The following is a 14,307-nucleotide window of genomic DNA, read 5'->3' as shown; positions in this document are numbered from 1 at the left end:
AAAGGAATAATCCTCCTTGGTGTCTCTATTACCCTTTCCAAACTTACGGCCAAATAAGCCTAGCACAATTGGATGACAGAACTCTGACACAAATGGGATTTTAATGAAATTTTTAAAATTACATTGGCACAATTCTCAGTATCTGCTTGCGGGTAGGGGGCTGGAGACTATCCACTCAGATAAACAAAACTAAGCAATTTCTTGTTTAATTATGAATGTGATCCTGGCAAGCACAGTATGTTCAGGGTTGAGAGTTGAACTCCACTTGTTGGGGAATGGTGCCATCTTCTAGTATAAATTGGTATTGCAGTCTTTTTTGTTACCAAACATTTCATCAGCTAAAGAAATAAATACTTTATGGGATTTTAAGGGCAGATAGTTCACTGAATCTCAGAGATATTCTTTCATCTTCTTTCATTCAAAGAAAAATAAAAAGGGAATATAGGCCTGGATAATCACTTTTAACTTGTAGCTTCAGAAACCTCTGGTAACCACCCTGATTATTTTCAAATTTCCCCTGCAGAGTTTGGACATTTTTACACTCTCTTGATGCAGAACAATGATGCTTTAATTCTTTGTATCAATTTTGGGTATTTCCCAGTTGGTATCAATCCAATAATGCAAAATAAATATTAATTGAGCACCTAGTTTTCACTCATAAACCTGAGGTATATGTAAGTATAGATAAATATAGATAGTAAATATAGATAAATTTTTCTAATTTAGTTGTATAAAATTTATCATAGCATAATAGGTTTAAAGCTGGAAAAGACTCTTAAGGAATTTTTGATAGAAGTGTTTATGATTTTGTTATACAGGTCATGTCCCATAAGGATTTGCAATTGGTACTCTTGAGTGAAGAGGAGTCAACTTATTTAGCTATGCTTTTCAGTGCAGTACACAAATTCTGAGAAGCATTCAACAAAACATCATCCAACCAAGTAGAGCAAGAAAGAGATACTTCAGACAGGATTCCTATGTAGGATAGAAGGAGGTGATTGCCAAGCTAGCTGTTCTTTTCTTAGCAGAGGGCAAGCTATGTCAAAGTATTTTCCTGAGATGGCTGAGATCTGCTTATCACCATCCTTGCTTCTCAACGAGTTCTTCAGTACTGTTGTAATTTTGATTTAAAAAGTGTTCCCTCTCTCATATGTATATATATATATATATATATATATATATATATATTTCTCCTTCTCTCCCTTTCTTCTTTCACTTTTCTCCTCTCCGTACATGCAAACATATATATGTATGTATATATATATATATATGTTTAATATTATATACACATATATATGTGTATGCGCGCGCGCGCGCACACACACACACACACACACACACACACACACAGGGAATGAAATTTCAACCAGAAAACCACCAGTAGCTCAGTTTAGAACACAAATTGAATGTCAAAAAGCACCACCTTGGGACATTTGCTTTTAAAAGGAAGCCAGCCTAGAGAAGGTTCATTACCTCCAGGCCTAGGCTAATAGTTTCATTATTACAATGAAAAAGAATCAAATAGATAATCATTCATAACACCTCAAGGTAAGGTAGACTAATGCCCTTTAATGCAATTAGAAGTGTCAGCAGAGAAGCCAGCAGTAAATTCAATCCGTTTTAGAAGGATACAAAGTACCTTTAAAAGCAAAAGCGGGTTCTAAGCAAAATGAAGAGAGCCAGATTATGGGTTCTGGGGTGTCAGCCACCATCCAGAATACCTAAAAGGAAATTTAAATAGAAATCTCAAGTTTTCTTGCATTCAACAAGGTCCATCTGTTTTTTTTTTTTTTTTTTTTTTAGCTCTAAGATACTCTTACTCCCACAAAAACTCTTTAAGCCTAACAACCAAAGTCCAAAAGCCACTTCTATCATTAACAAAAAGGAAAGAAAGAAACAAAAGAAACAAAAACAAAAGGAAAGAAGGTAGGAAGGAAAAACTTAAACAAAAAAACCCCCAATGAATAGTCTTGGGGATAGGGTGAGGAGCCAGAGTCTGGAGAGTATCAGGAAAAGAGAGATAGTGAGGGTGAAATGGGAAGAGGAAGACTTTTTCTGGGAAAAGACTGACTTCCTTCCTACCATGCTTAGCAAGGAATCATTTGCTCCATAGTCCTTTAATTTGTTAACAGTTACAAATATTGTCCAAGTAGGTCCAATATTTCAGAGCAGCCAAAGAATATTGAGAGTTCCCTCTCCTCTGGGTATGTAATTATTTTTCTGTTAATACAAAAGTAATGGGATGGTGTGGGTTTTGTAAATGTTTTGGCTTTGGGAACTCAGAATTTAAGATTTTATGCCATTAGATCTCTTCCAAATTTCTTCCCCTTTCTAGACTTTAGTAATCTCATGTGCAAAAGGGGGCAATTCTTTCTAGATCTAAGAACATGCCGTGAGATCTATTTACAAGTCATTATAAATCTTTTTTCTCTCTAAAGCTCAGTAGTTCTTTAGGAAAAAAAAAAAAAAAACAAGCATACTATGACAATAGAGTTAGCGAACATGGCATTAACTCAATTAAGAGAAGACTGAGATATGCTAATTTACCATGAAATATTCTTACTCTTCTGTCTACCAAAAGGACAAAAATCAAACTGTTGGCAACTTTGCACTCAGCTCTCCAAAAGAGGTCAGGTAGAAAAGGAGATCATGGCTTTATAGAGGATCAACTTTAGAGTCCGGAAGACTTAGGATTCAAATCCTGTTTCTGACACATTCCTATCAAGTGTTCACAGACAAGTTACTTAGTTTCCTGGTGAACCAGACAAATCTCAAAAACCTGTTACTATTTGTGGATAGGCATGGGCAGAGATATGAAAATGAACATCCAAACATAAGAAAAACAAAGCTGCTATTTACTTAAGGGTACACAATACACGGAAATTCTGTACAAGAAAGATCAAGTCTCTTCAGCTTTTTGAAATCTAAGGACCCTTTTTCTAACTTCTTTTCCCTACATCAACAGTAATTATAGTCAGTAGTAATAGAAATGGTGACATATCACATTTTATAGAAATTTACAATTTTCTACAAGTTTTCACACATTCATTTAATTTTCATAACAACCCTATGGAAGAAATAGGGCAGGATTTCCTTTATTTTGCAGATAAAGAAATCAGAGCAACCAGTGATTTGATGGGGTCTTTCCTCTGTGCCACATTGCCCCTCTGGGCATATTTTCATTTTGAGCCCCTAAAATGAGAGGTGATTATTAACTAGTGATTTTAGAGTAAAAGATGATGTGATCATTAAGTTACAGAACAAAGACTGAAAATGCTAGATTTCCTAACTCTAGGTCCATATAAAGCATACCATTATTTGACAGCTCTGATTATTAAAGAATCTTCCTTATATTAACTTGATATCTATCTCTTTATAACTTTTATCTGGAGCCATATGGACAAAATATCTTCCCTCATCCCTACCATGATGTTTTTTCAGTCCCTCATATTTGAAAAGAGCAATTGTGACACACTTCTACTCAGTATTTTCTTTTCTAAGCTAAACATCTGCAGTTCCTTCAATTCATCTTCCCATGGCATGATTTTGAACCCTAGTCTGTATCCTGGGTCTCCTACTTTCTGAACACATGCCCGTATGTACATATCCTTCCTATAATGTGATACTTCTAACAAGAGAATATCATATTCCAGGTGGGATCTGAAGGGCACAGAATCTAGGAATACCAACTGTACATCATTTGAACACTAATGTTATCTTAAGCTGCATTAATAACATAATCTTTTCTTTTTTTTAGGAATTAGCTCATGCTGACTTTTAGTGGGTGCTACACAGATTGCCTGTTATCTTTTGCTAACGAGGGAGGAAAGATAGGGATGTGGAAAAACAGTATTAATGGAAAGAGGCATGTTGAAATCAACACTAACGAGGTAGTGTGTGTATGGGGGCATGGTTAATTAAATAATTGATTCATATTAGAACCAAATTACAAATTGTACAATATTGTAAACATATAGTAATATAGCAATACAAGTGTTCTTTGGAACTTTGGGGATTCTTGAGTGAGTACAAAGAGCACACACATTTCCAAAAAAAAAAATGTTTTAAAGGACTTTGTGGCTTTAAGGTTCTATTAGTTTCTATTTTAAAGACAAGCTTCCACAGCAACCTTCTCTCCTCAGATACTCTGCTGCTTTAAGAAGAGCTGCAACAAATAGCCTTCCTGCCTTGACTCACACAGATAGCTAAGTCTGGACCTTTCCCTACTCATCTGTTGAAGTCCTAACCATTCTTTAAAGCAAGGGTGTCAAACTTAAAAAGAAGGGTCACTAAACTGCATAAGGATCCCTGTGGGGAGGAGAGTGACTTAGAAAATCACATATTAACACTATTTATGTTCTATTATATTTTAATTTTTTTGTTTAATATTTTCCATTTACATATTAATTTGGTTTCAATACCACTCAAAATCACTGTGGACTATGTGTTTGATACCTGTACTTTAGAGGCAGGGGTGTTTTGAGGTTCAAATGAGATAATGAATTTAAAGCACTTTACAAATCTTAAAGCTACTTAAGTGAAAGTTATTAGTGTTATTATTAGCCTGTGGTCACAAGGCCTTCATTCCCAAAACCTTCTATTGAACTCTTTTTGAGTTTAAGCTTTGTTTACAGAATAATACAGGGTTGTGCTGGCAAATGCTTAATAAATGGACTCTCCCCTACAAGATATATTCATATATACTTTCTTTATTTTAGCATTTATTTAGTTTAGAAATCAACAAGATAATAAATCAAGCTCTGATTTATAGCAATTTCTAATTTCTGAAGTGTAAATGTTCACTCTGAAAATTTAACAATCTGCTTCCCTCAAACCTATTTAGAACTCATTCCAATATACTCTGTTTGGAGGCCAATTCAAATATCACCTTCTCCATGAAGTCTTTTATGATCAGCTCTGTTGAGGATTCAAGTGAACAAATATTTTTTAAGCATCTACTATGGGCAAAGCATTGTGCTCAGTGCTGGAGATACACAGGAAAAACAAAACAAAACCAAAAAGCAGCTTTTCCCTTTCATGAGCTTCCATCCTACTACAGGATACAAAAGAGAAATTAGACAAACTAATATGTGATTATTTCAGGAGGGAGAAGAACTAACAATTGACCTAGAAAAGGAAAGGCTCCTTGAACACCTACAGATTCTAAGAGTTGGAGGGAAACTCCCTATGTACTCACCATGCATTATTTTTATATTTTGTGTGTTTGTGTTTCATTCCCTCATGAGGCTAAACTGGGAGTGAGAGAGGGTATTGGATCCTATTCAAACTTCACATCTCTTACAACACCTATAACATTAAGAATGCTTTAGTAGGCACTCAATCATTGTTTCTTGGTTGATTGGTTGATCGATGCTTCACCAGGCTATAATTTCATCATTCCCCTCCATCCCAAGTATTTAGCCAGATTTGGCCACAACTCTCTGAGAAAGAAAACCCAAGTCTTATATTTCAGAGGGCAAGTGTAGTCAAATACTCAGAAGCCAGTTCCAGGAATACTAAACTCCTGGAAACAGAATACTTTAATCTAAACCATTTGCCCAGGAGAGTCCTCTGAGTCATGTTAGATTCTCTAAACATGCTAGAATATCACACAGGCACCAGAATTGCTTCCAGAAGATATTTCTAGGTGTTCTATTTCTTTCTTCTGCTTCTCTATGACATATTCATATCACATTTTTTCCTTCTGTAAAGTGAATGGTTGGTCTAGATGATCTCCAAAGGCAGCCTCCAATTGATATTCCATATTCTAAAGTGCCTTCCTTATCTAAGGTTCCATGTTCCAACTCAGACAACTTTTCAAAAGTTCCCTTTTGATGCTTAAATTCTATGTTCAAAAAATTCTTCTAACTCTGATATTCTCTGTTCTAAAGACCCTTCTAGCTCTGAAAATCTATTTTCTAGTACAAAGTCTCTTCCAACATAAATCTTCTATGATTATACTTGATGGAAAAGGACTATGAATCCAATTCTTTCCTGTTCCCCATGCTTTTAGATCCAGTCCCAGTAGAACAGGTACCCAAAGGATATTCTCTAAGGTCAAGTTTTCCCCAGAACTTTTAACTAGAAAGCCCATTTAGCCTGGAAACAATAAGGACTTTTCTATTCTCCCTCATCTCTCCTTAACTCTCTAATCTCTCAGCCTACTTTCCAGTTTGTACAAAGATCAAAAAGGCCACTGTGAATATACAGCTCAAATGTTCACTTCAGTATGTTACAAGTGAATATTTTTTGTTAGATAAGCATATTGATGGAGTTCTATCTTTGAGACACTATTGATACAAAATCTCACTGTCACTTAGAAGTATGCATCAGGAGCTTACGCATCATGACATTTTCATGTATTCATATAATAAGCAAACAATAGATTCTGTAAGAAATTCTTACTTAGGCTAGGTCTTGACAGTCTTTACATTTAAATATCACTTTATAATTTACATAGCCCAGTATACCTAGCTATCTATATCTATCTATCTAAAATATATTTTCATCAAAGCCTCAAAACAAGCCTGTGACCAAACCTAAAACAAGTATTGTTTTCTATTTTGCACATGAGATTCAATTAAGGCTCAGAGAGGAACTTGTCTTCCCTAAGGTCAAAAGGGAATAGAACTGAGTTCTCCTGATTCCCAGTTCAGTTCTCTTTCTGATACCTCAAATGGCTCTTCAAGACTAAATAAATATGTCTTTCATCTACAAAGCACTAAGAATGGCAATTAGAACAATTCCATTGCCAAATAATTTTCTTTAACAGTGGACTCATTATCTTCACTGTTATGTTTTGAATGTTATGCCAAATGTAGTAAATGAGATAATTGGAATTATGAGTATTTCAGAAAGTTTGCAGGCACAGAGACAAAAGCGCTATTTAATTACAGAAACTATTGCTTCTTACCCTGGGGTCATGGGAAGCTGTGCTTTATCCAAATTCCCAAGCTCCTAAGAAGAGGCCAATCTAGTGAAGGGCCTGTAGATATAAATTTCATATTTAAGGTCAAGGAATTTGCTTTTGAACTGAAGGGTTAGTATAGATCTTTAAAGTCTTTCCCAGTGCTGAAGTGACTTTATTTCTCCATTTGTGAAACTAAGGTTTCAGAGTCACCCAGCTAATAAGTGGTAGAGTTAGGCAAGAAATCAGGTGTCCTGATTCCCACCTCAATTTTCTTTCTACCACAACAGGCTACTGGGTCATTATCAAATTTCAAGGTCAACCACAAGGAAAGGATTTGGATATTCTGCAAGATATCCCAGGAAAACAGCTCTCAAAAGTATTTCTAAAAAGATTAGATTTATTCAGTGTATATCAGCTGCCTCATTTTGGCTGGTTTCTAAGTGTGCTGAAGCTGTTTGCCTCCCTTTTTGCTATCACTGACCTCTTCTGCTCATTCCACAGCATTTCAAACACAGGCTGTATTCCTCAAAGGCAAAATAACAAATAGAAAAAGGAACATTTTCATTTTTCATCTTCTCTTCTCTCTTTCTAGATCTCCATTTCCCCCCCCACTACAATCCAAATCACATTCATGTTGGGAAATAAATCCACCAGTTGTTATGACCTCATGGTTAGTGGTTTCAAAGTTGTGAACATCATTCAGGGCTGAAAATTGGCTTCTCTGACTGTCAAGGCAGCTTACATTTGCCACAGATCTAATTCAGTTTAGCTAGTAATTAGTTTTGTATTACTTTACACGGTGATGTTAATACTGATTACAAGGCCTGATAACTTTAGCAATAAATACAACCCAAGGCAGAAAATTACCTTTCTTTTTATTGGTGAAGGCTGAAGTTAGTGGAATGAGACACAAATTGCTTTATGAGATGAAGCAGCTGCCTCATGCTGCAGATTTACAATTTAATACCCCACTGTCATTGTAGCTTTGCAATGAGGGCTATCTACAGCTGCTTAGTACTGTCCAGCCACTAGTACTTTCTTAAACCTTTAGAATTAACAGCTTACTTAAGTTCAAAGACACCAAAATGACTATGAAAGGCTAAGCTATGGAGATCTTCCCACCTCAAATTGATCTATGAGTTACCTGGTTCTAAATATTCACTTATATCTCATTTCATCATGAACGTCCTCCTTCAGATATCACATTTACAGAGCACCCACTGCACACAGCAGCACTCTTAGATTGTGGTCTGCATGGTTCATAGGAAATTCTCTGGCTTAGTTGATTTTATTCAACTTAATTCAATTCAATCAATACTTACTGATACTGACTCTATTGTGCACAAGGAACTACGCTAAGAACTTAAGATAAAAAGATAAAAGTGGAAGGTCCTAAATTCAAAGGGTTTACATTATACTTGGTGGACTGGGAAAGAGAGGTACAGTATATATCCATAACAGGTAGCGTATGATAGAAGAAAAGGAGAGATCCAAAAAACAAAAACTCTAGAAAATTTTGAGGAAGGAAAGAATATTTTTTAATTGGGAGAATCATGGAAGACTTTGTGGAGGAGGTGGCATCTAAATTGAACCTCAAGTAAAGAAGATAAATTCCTAAAGGCAAAAATAAAAATAAAGTGCATTTCAAGTCTGCAAAGACAGCAAATGTAAACGGGCATAAATGTGGGATAGCATGTTGAGTTAGAAAAACAGCAGATTTAATTGGAAGGCAAAGAGGTAGTAATTTAACATAAGGTCAAAAATGTAAATTGGAGTCAGCTTATGAAGGTTCTTATGCAAAAAGCTAAAGAGAATACATTTTATTCCAGTACAAATTCTGGAATTTTAAAAAAATATCACCTTCACTTCCAAATCTATCCTTTCCTTCTCCCTTTCTCTAAGTCGTTTTTTGGGGGATAACAAAAGTTTTCAAAAGAGGTATAGAGTATAACAACAAAACTAATCCATCAATCAAGTCTGACAGCATGTGATAATCCCTCAGCTCAGCAAAGAAATAAAAAAAAGACTTTTTCCTGTCTCAATCTAAGACAAACTTAGTCATCATAATTATACTTTTTGTTTGCATGTTTTTGCTTTGTTCAGGAGACTATTTTATGCAAAAGATAAACTGGCAAGGGGAGAAATGAATATTTACTATGGTCCTCTATAAGAAGCACAAAAATGTATAATATTAGTGTCCCTGTTCTTCTGGATACTGTTATCTAGTTCTACTTCATAGGGAAGGGGAAAAGGTAATATAATGGCTCACATTTTTATAACACTCTCCTTACAATAGTTCTGTGAGGTAAGTAGTGGAATTACTATTTCCATTTTATGATTGAGAACAGTGAGAATCTGATAGAGGAAGTGACTTTCTCATGGCTTCTCAGGGAGTAGGTTTTTGAAGTATTATTTTATCCTTCGTTTCCTTATTCTGAATAGCAGAACAATATTTGAACCCAGAATTTGTTTTTACTCCAAAGTCAATATTTTTGCTGTTATAGGAATATGCAGGACATTGCACAAAGTGGGTAATTTGTAATACTTAGTAACTAATGGATTTCTTCAGAGTAACTTCCACTGTCCAAAGAATAGATAATAAAGCCAGTAAGATTGCTTGAATACTGCAAGCATTTATCAATTAAAGACAAAATTGGTATGTTAACAAAAGATTGTTTTTATATTGGCCAGGCAGTTTATGCCCTAAAGAAAAGAAGACTTGTGCCTGTGTGCAGGGGGTTCAGAGAGGTGTGGGAGTAATGGCCACTACTTCAAATATCTGAAGTACTATCCTGTGGAAAAGAGATTAAATTTGTATTGCTTGGCCCCAGGAGGCAGAACGAGAAGAAATGGGGAGGCAACTCATGTGGAGAAGAAGCCAGCAATCTTACTAGATTGCCAAACAGCAATTGTTCACAGGACAAGTAAACCACCTTGGCTGAAGCAGCAAAAAATCCTGAAGAAAAGATGGAAGGCAGAATAGACTAGGCAAATAAAAGTACCACCATTATCTTGATCACCACTTCCCCTCAGATCTTGATGGAGATAGCTTAGAATCCTGAGCCCAAGAATCTTAGAAATAACAATGGTTTCAGCATTATTAGCCATCAAAGTGGAAAGAAATCCCTATGGAGATGCAGCCTAGAAACTTCTTCCACAGGTGCGGTAGCCACAATTAATGAAGAACTAGAAATGAAAGTTCTTATCATCAAAGTCCTTGGCATAGGCAAATGGGTCAACATCAGAAACTAATGATTTTATGAGGGGAAATTAAATTAAAACAGAGGCACTGGCATCTGCTTAGCTGCTGTACCTTAAGGACCACAGAACTTTTGCATCTGATTTTCAGCTAAAACTCTCCACATGTCTAGCCTCCTCATTAGCATGTGAGTTCATTGAAAATAGGGATGCTATTATCTTTCTATTTGCCTCCTCAGTGCTTACCACAATACTTTGCTTTATTCATTAATTCATTCAAATGAGTAAAAGTTGCAGAAAGCTACATTTTGGTTCAATGTAAGAAAAAGCTTCTTAACAGTTATTTGTATTTTAAAATGGAACAGACTGAGTTGGGAAGAAGTGAATTCTTCATCATTGTATAATTTCAAACAAAGGCTGGATGATCATTTTGAAGAGATATTGTGGAGGTCATTCCTGTTCAGGTGCAGATTGGACGATTGGACTAAGTGGTCTCTGAAGTATCTTTCAATTTGGGGAGTTTATGATAATCAAATCTTATACTTTGTTAAAATCTTAAATATGATGGCTTTTTTTTTTTTTTACAAATAGACCACTATCTGTTAAGCACATTAAATTCTTTTGGTCTGAATTTGAAATTCTATTAATGTGGGAACTTCTGTTAGGGAAATTCTCTTCATTGATACAGATCAGCAACTCTTCTATACCTTATAGTTTTTGAGATATGCCTAGGGGTATTGATAAGACAAGAGTCCTGCAAAGGGCCATGCTGCCAGTATGTGTCAAAGGACTCTTTAACACAGGTCTTTTTAACTGCAAGGTCAGTTATTTATCTACTACATAATGCTAAGCTATCTCTCAATTTTAGATCTACCTTGAAGAGGGAAAAGGAAAAAATGAGCACAACAGAATAGAAAATAAAAGGACAAACCTTCACTCATTAGTAGTGCTTTGTCTTCACTTCCCAAATCCTAGCAAGTATCTTTCTTTCTTTTTATTCCTCCCTCCCTCCTTTCCTTCTTTTCTCCCTCCCTCCCTCCCTCCCTCCCTTCCTTCTTTTCTCACTCCCTCCCTCCATCTCTCTCTCTCTCTGTATGCAGCATGAGGTCCATAAGGGAAACTCATACTGGGAATGAGAAAAGAAAGAAAAGCTTCCCCTAGGAGAATATTAAAGGTAGGTCTTCTAAATGAGCTTGAACAGGTGAGAGATTCAGGGGTGGCAATCAAGGGCATATAGCCTGCCTGAACCAACTTGGAGATAGGCATATCTGAGTCTATCTTTCTCTAGGGAGTAAGCTTCTGAGATATTTTCTGAGAATTTAAGGATAGAGAGTCAACTGCTCCATCAGTACTTTTTTCTGCATAGAGAGATTGTGGGACTGACAGAGTTAACATTCTGTAACTAAACTATAAAGACATGAGGACCATTTCCTTTGAAAATATGTCATTGCTATGAAATTACATTCATTAAAAACCTATCTTTCTATAACTTTCACCTGATTCACTCTCTCTCCCCCTCCCTCCCATTTATGCCCCTTGGGCCAATCATAAATCTAATACTTCTTCTAAATATCAATTCCTAAAACACAATTTTTTTTATTTCTGTGGGGTAGGGTTTTGGGATACCAGGGAGCTTCTTAGTAAAATTTAGAAAGGGAGGAAAGTAAAGCATTCAGTTGTATATGGCAACCCTGTTCTGGGTACCAGACTTGAAATTGCAGGGCAAAGGGAAACCACTCCACTCTTTGGATCTGGAACTGACCATGGTCCTGAACTCTTAGTCGCTTATCCAGCGGTTCATCTAGCCAAGCAACCTCAAATTCAGATTCCAATAGAAATCATTTTGGGATCAGGGTGAGGAAAAGAAAAATGTGGTGGGGTGGGGTTGGAGAAGTGTCAATGAATTTAGTGAGACTCAAGAGGGTGAGAAAGCACATTTGCTACCACAGAGGTATTGCCCTTAATTAAGGTTGAGTCTAAAGTTTTTCCTAGGAAAGAGAACATCTTTGAAAAGAATTTAGAAGTGTCATTGAGGAAGAGGATAATGATGATAAGAAAGTCATGACAGGGTATGGCCCCAGTGAGTCCAGCACATTTTATCCTGCTAGTTTCTCCTCAACTAGTTCCTCAGGGTAAGTCACAGCCAATCATCACCTGGGAGCAGAACAAGCTGAAACTAAAGGAGGAAGCAGCACAACTCTGCTCAGTGACTGCAGGGAGCAAAAATACTTAATTAATGCTTACTCTCATTTCCTTTCGGGACAGTTCTTTGTAAATCTGACCCTGCTTGTAACCTGGGTTTATGTATGTGTTAAAAAAAGGGTGAGAGAGGAAATGAAAAAGGGAAGAAATGGAGAGACAGAAACAGAGACAGAGAGAGAGTCAGTTGTCCATGGTGTAGAAATAAAATGACCCCTGGTGTTTGCACGTTTCATATTAACCCTTTAAAATATTTCACCTTGTACCCAAAACTCATAAATAGAGCTATTTGGCAGCCCAAGACATAAAATCTTCGACTCCCAGCATGGCACAGACGGAGGCATTAAAGGACGTTTAAATGTCACCCTAAATCAGTACAACTATGAAAGATTCTTTGGTTGTTTTATTTACACACACGTGCTTGGTATATATTCACACACACACACACACACACACTCCCTTTCTTATCTATTACATGCACCTATTGGAGACATAAAAACAGATAATGCACACAGTATATTTACTAGAGATATATACATTTAGATATCTTCAAGTAATTATAATGGTTGACTTGGAATGACACACACTGATAATTACACAGCATACACACATACTTAATATTGCAAGTGTGCCCATCCACACAAAGCCCTGAACATTGTGCCAATAGCAGACCTTCTCTTCATTATCCGCAGCCCTTTCTAGTCTTGTGTTTTAATAAGCAGAGACAATTGTCCACAGCCTTTGTCCTCACAGTCATTCATACACTACAAGGGGAATGGAATCCATAGCAAATGATAGGGGATAAGAGTGTGTTGGCGAAGGGGATGGTAGCCGCGGTGTGTGTGTCTGTGTTGGGGATGAGGGTTAGTTCTCCGTGTCTCCGGAAATGCTAAGGCTAGGGTTGGCGAAAGCCCTGCCCTCTTCCTCGCTTTGCCTGCCTTATGCCTGGCATGAGAACTTTTAATTGGGGAGGTGGGTGCTATGAACATCCCCTCCCTGCTCTCCCCAGCGGATAATGGAGAATCCCGTTAGCCACCTGGGCAGGGCATCAGCCCTGGGCAACCTGCCCTCAGTCTTCAAATGCCTGGGTCCCAGCCCCCGCCCGCTGTTCGCTCCTTGCTTGGGGCTCGAGGAGGAAGCGGCACGCTGGCTGACCTCTAAAGCGGGCTCGGGATCCAGGGAAGGGGGAAGGGAGGGGACATGGACTGGGGCGCAGGGGATCGGTAGCCAGCAGGCACCTGCTCCCCGACTTTCTCCGGCTTCCCGAGGGGCCGGGCGGCTCTATCAGGAAAATGGCGTTGGAGAGACCTACTTGAGTGAGTTCAGTGCCCATCAGGATGAGGAAGAAGAGACTCAGAAGCTTGCTTGCCGGTCGCATCTCTCGCTCCCAGCTCCAACCTCCGGGCATACGGATCCCCGGTCCTTTGGCGGCTGCGTGAAGTAGCTCTTCTCGGCGTTGCTGGCTTTCCTATGATTTTCCCTCTCTTCCTCCCTCAGTCCCTGTACTGTGCCTTTCAGTACCCGGAGAAGGCAGAACTAGGAATCTGCTTTGCAAAGCCTCCACTTTGCATATTTATTATATCCCCAGTTTCTCCCCTCGCCAGTCTCCTGAGCTAGGGCTGGCTGGTTTTTTCCCCCTTCTTCCCTCTCCTAATGGCTCCCCTGATCGCGAGGCATTTGCGAAGAGGGATGCACTGGAGCACGAAATGATGGGCTCTGTCTGCTATGCCAAAAGTTTGCTCGGAAAAGGGGGGAGGGGGCGGGGTGGCGCAGGGAGGGCACACACAAAGCGCGCGCGCACACGCGCGCGCGAACACACACACACCACACCACACCACACACACGCACACACATACACATATACACCCGGGAGGTAGCAGCTGGAAGGGATGGAGGCTGAAACAGGATGTGACATCAGAAAGGCGGGGGAAATTTAACTCAACTCATCCAGGCAGCGAAGCAAGGCAAGACATTGAAGGAAGAGAAAAATCAGCATCATT

At 38.1% G+C, this 14,307-nt stretch overlaps 1 protein-coding gene across 1 annotated transcript in view; it reads right to left on the bottom strand.

Moving 5' to 3' along the window:
• Window positions 1-14,045, bottom strand: part of OLFM1 (olfactomedin 1) — a 56,864-nt gene extending 42,819 nt beyond the window's left edge. The window contains exon 1 of the mRNA XM_051980304.1: window positions 13,620-14,045. Within this exon, the coding sequence (XP_051836264.1) occupies window positions 13,620-13,715 (96 nt within the window). The 5' untranslated portion in view covers window positions 13,716-14,045. The remainder of the gene's footprint in view (window positions 1-13,619) is intronic.
• Window positions 14,046-14,307: the final 262 nt, after the last annotated feature.

The sequence above is a fragment of the Antechinus flavipes genome, chromosome 2 (assembly GCF_016432865.1).
Source record: "Antechinus flavipes isolate AdamAnt ecotype Samford, QLD, Australia chromosome 2, AdamAnt_v2, whole genome shotgun sequence".
Taxonomy (NCBI): domain Eukaryota; kingdom Metazoa; phylum Chordata; class Mammalia; order Dasyuromorphia; family Dasyuridae; genus Antechinus; species Antechinus flavipes.
This window is presented reverse-complemented; position numbering and strand designations above follow the sequence as displayed.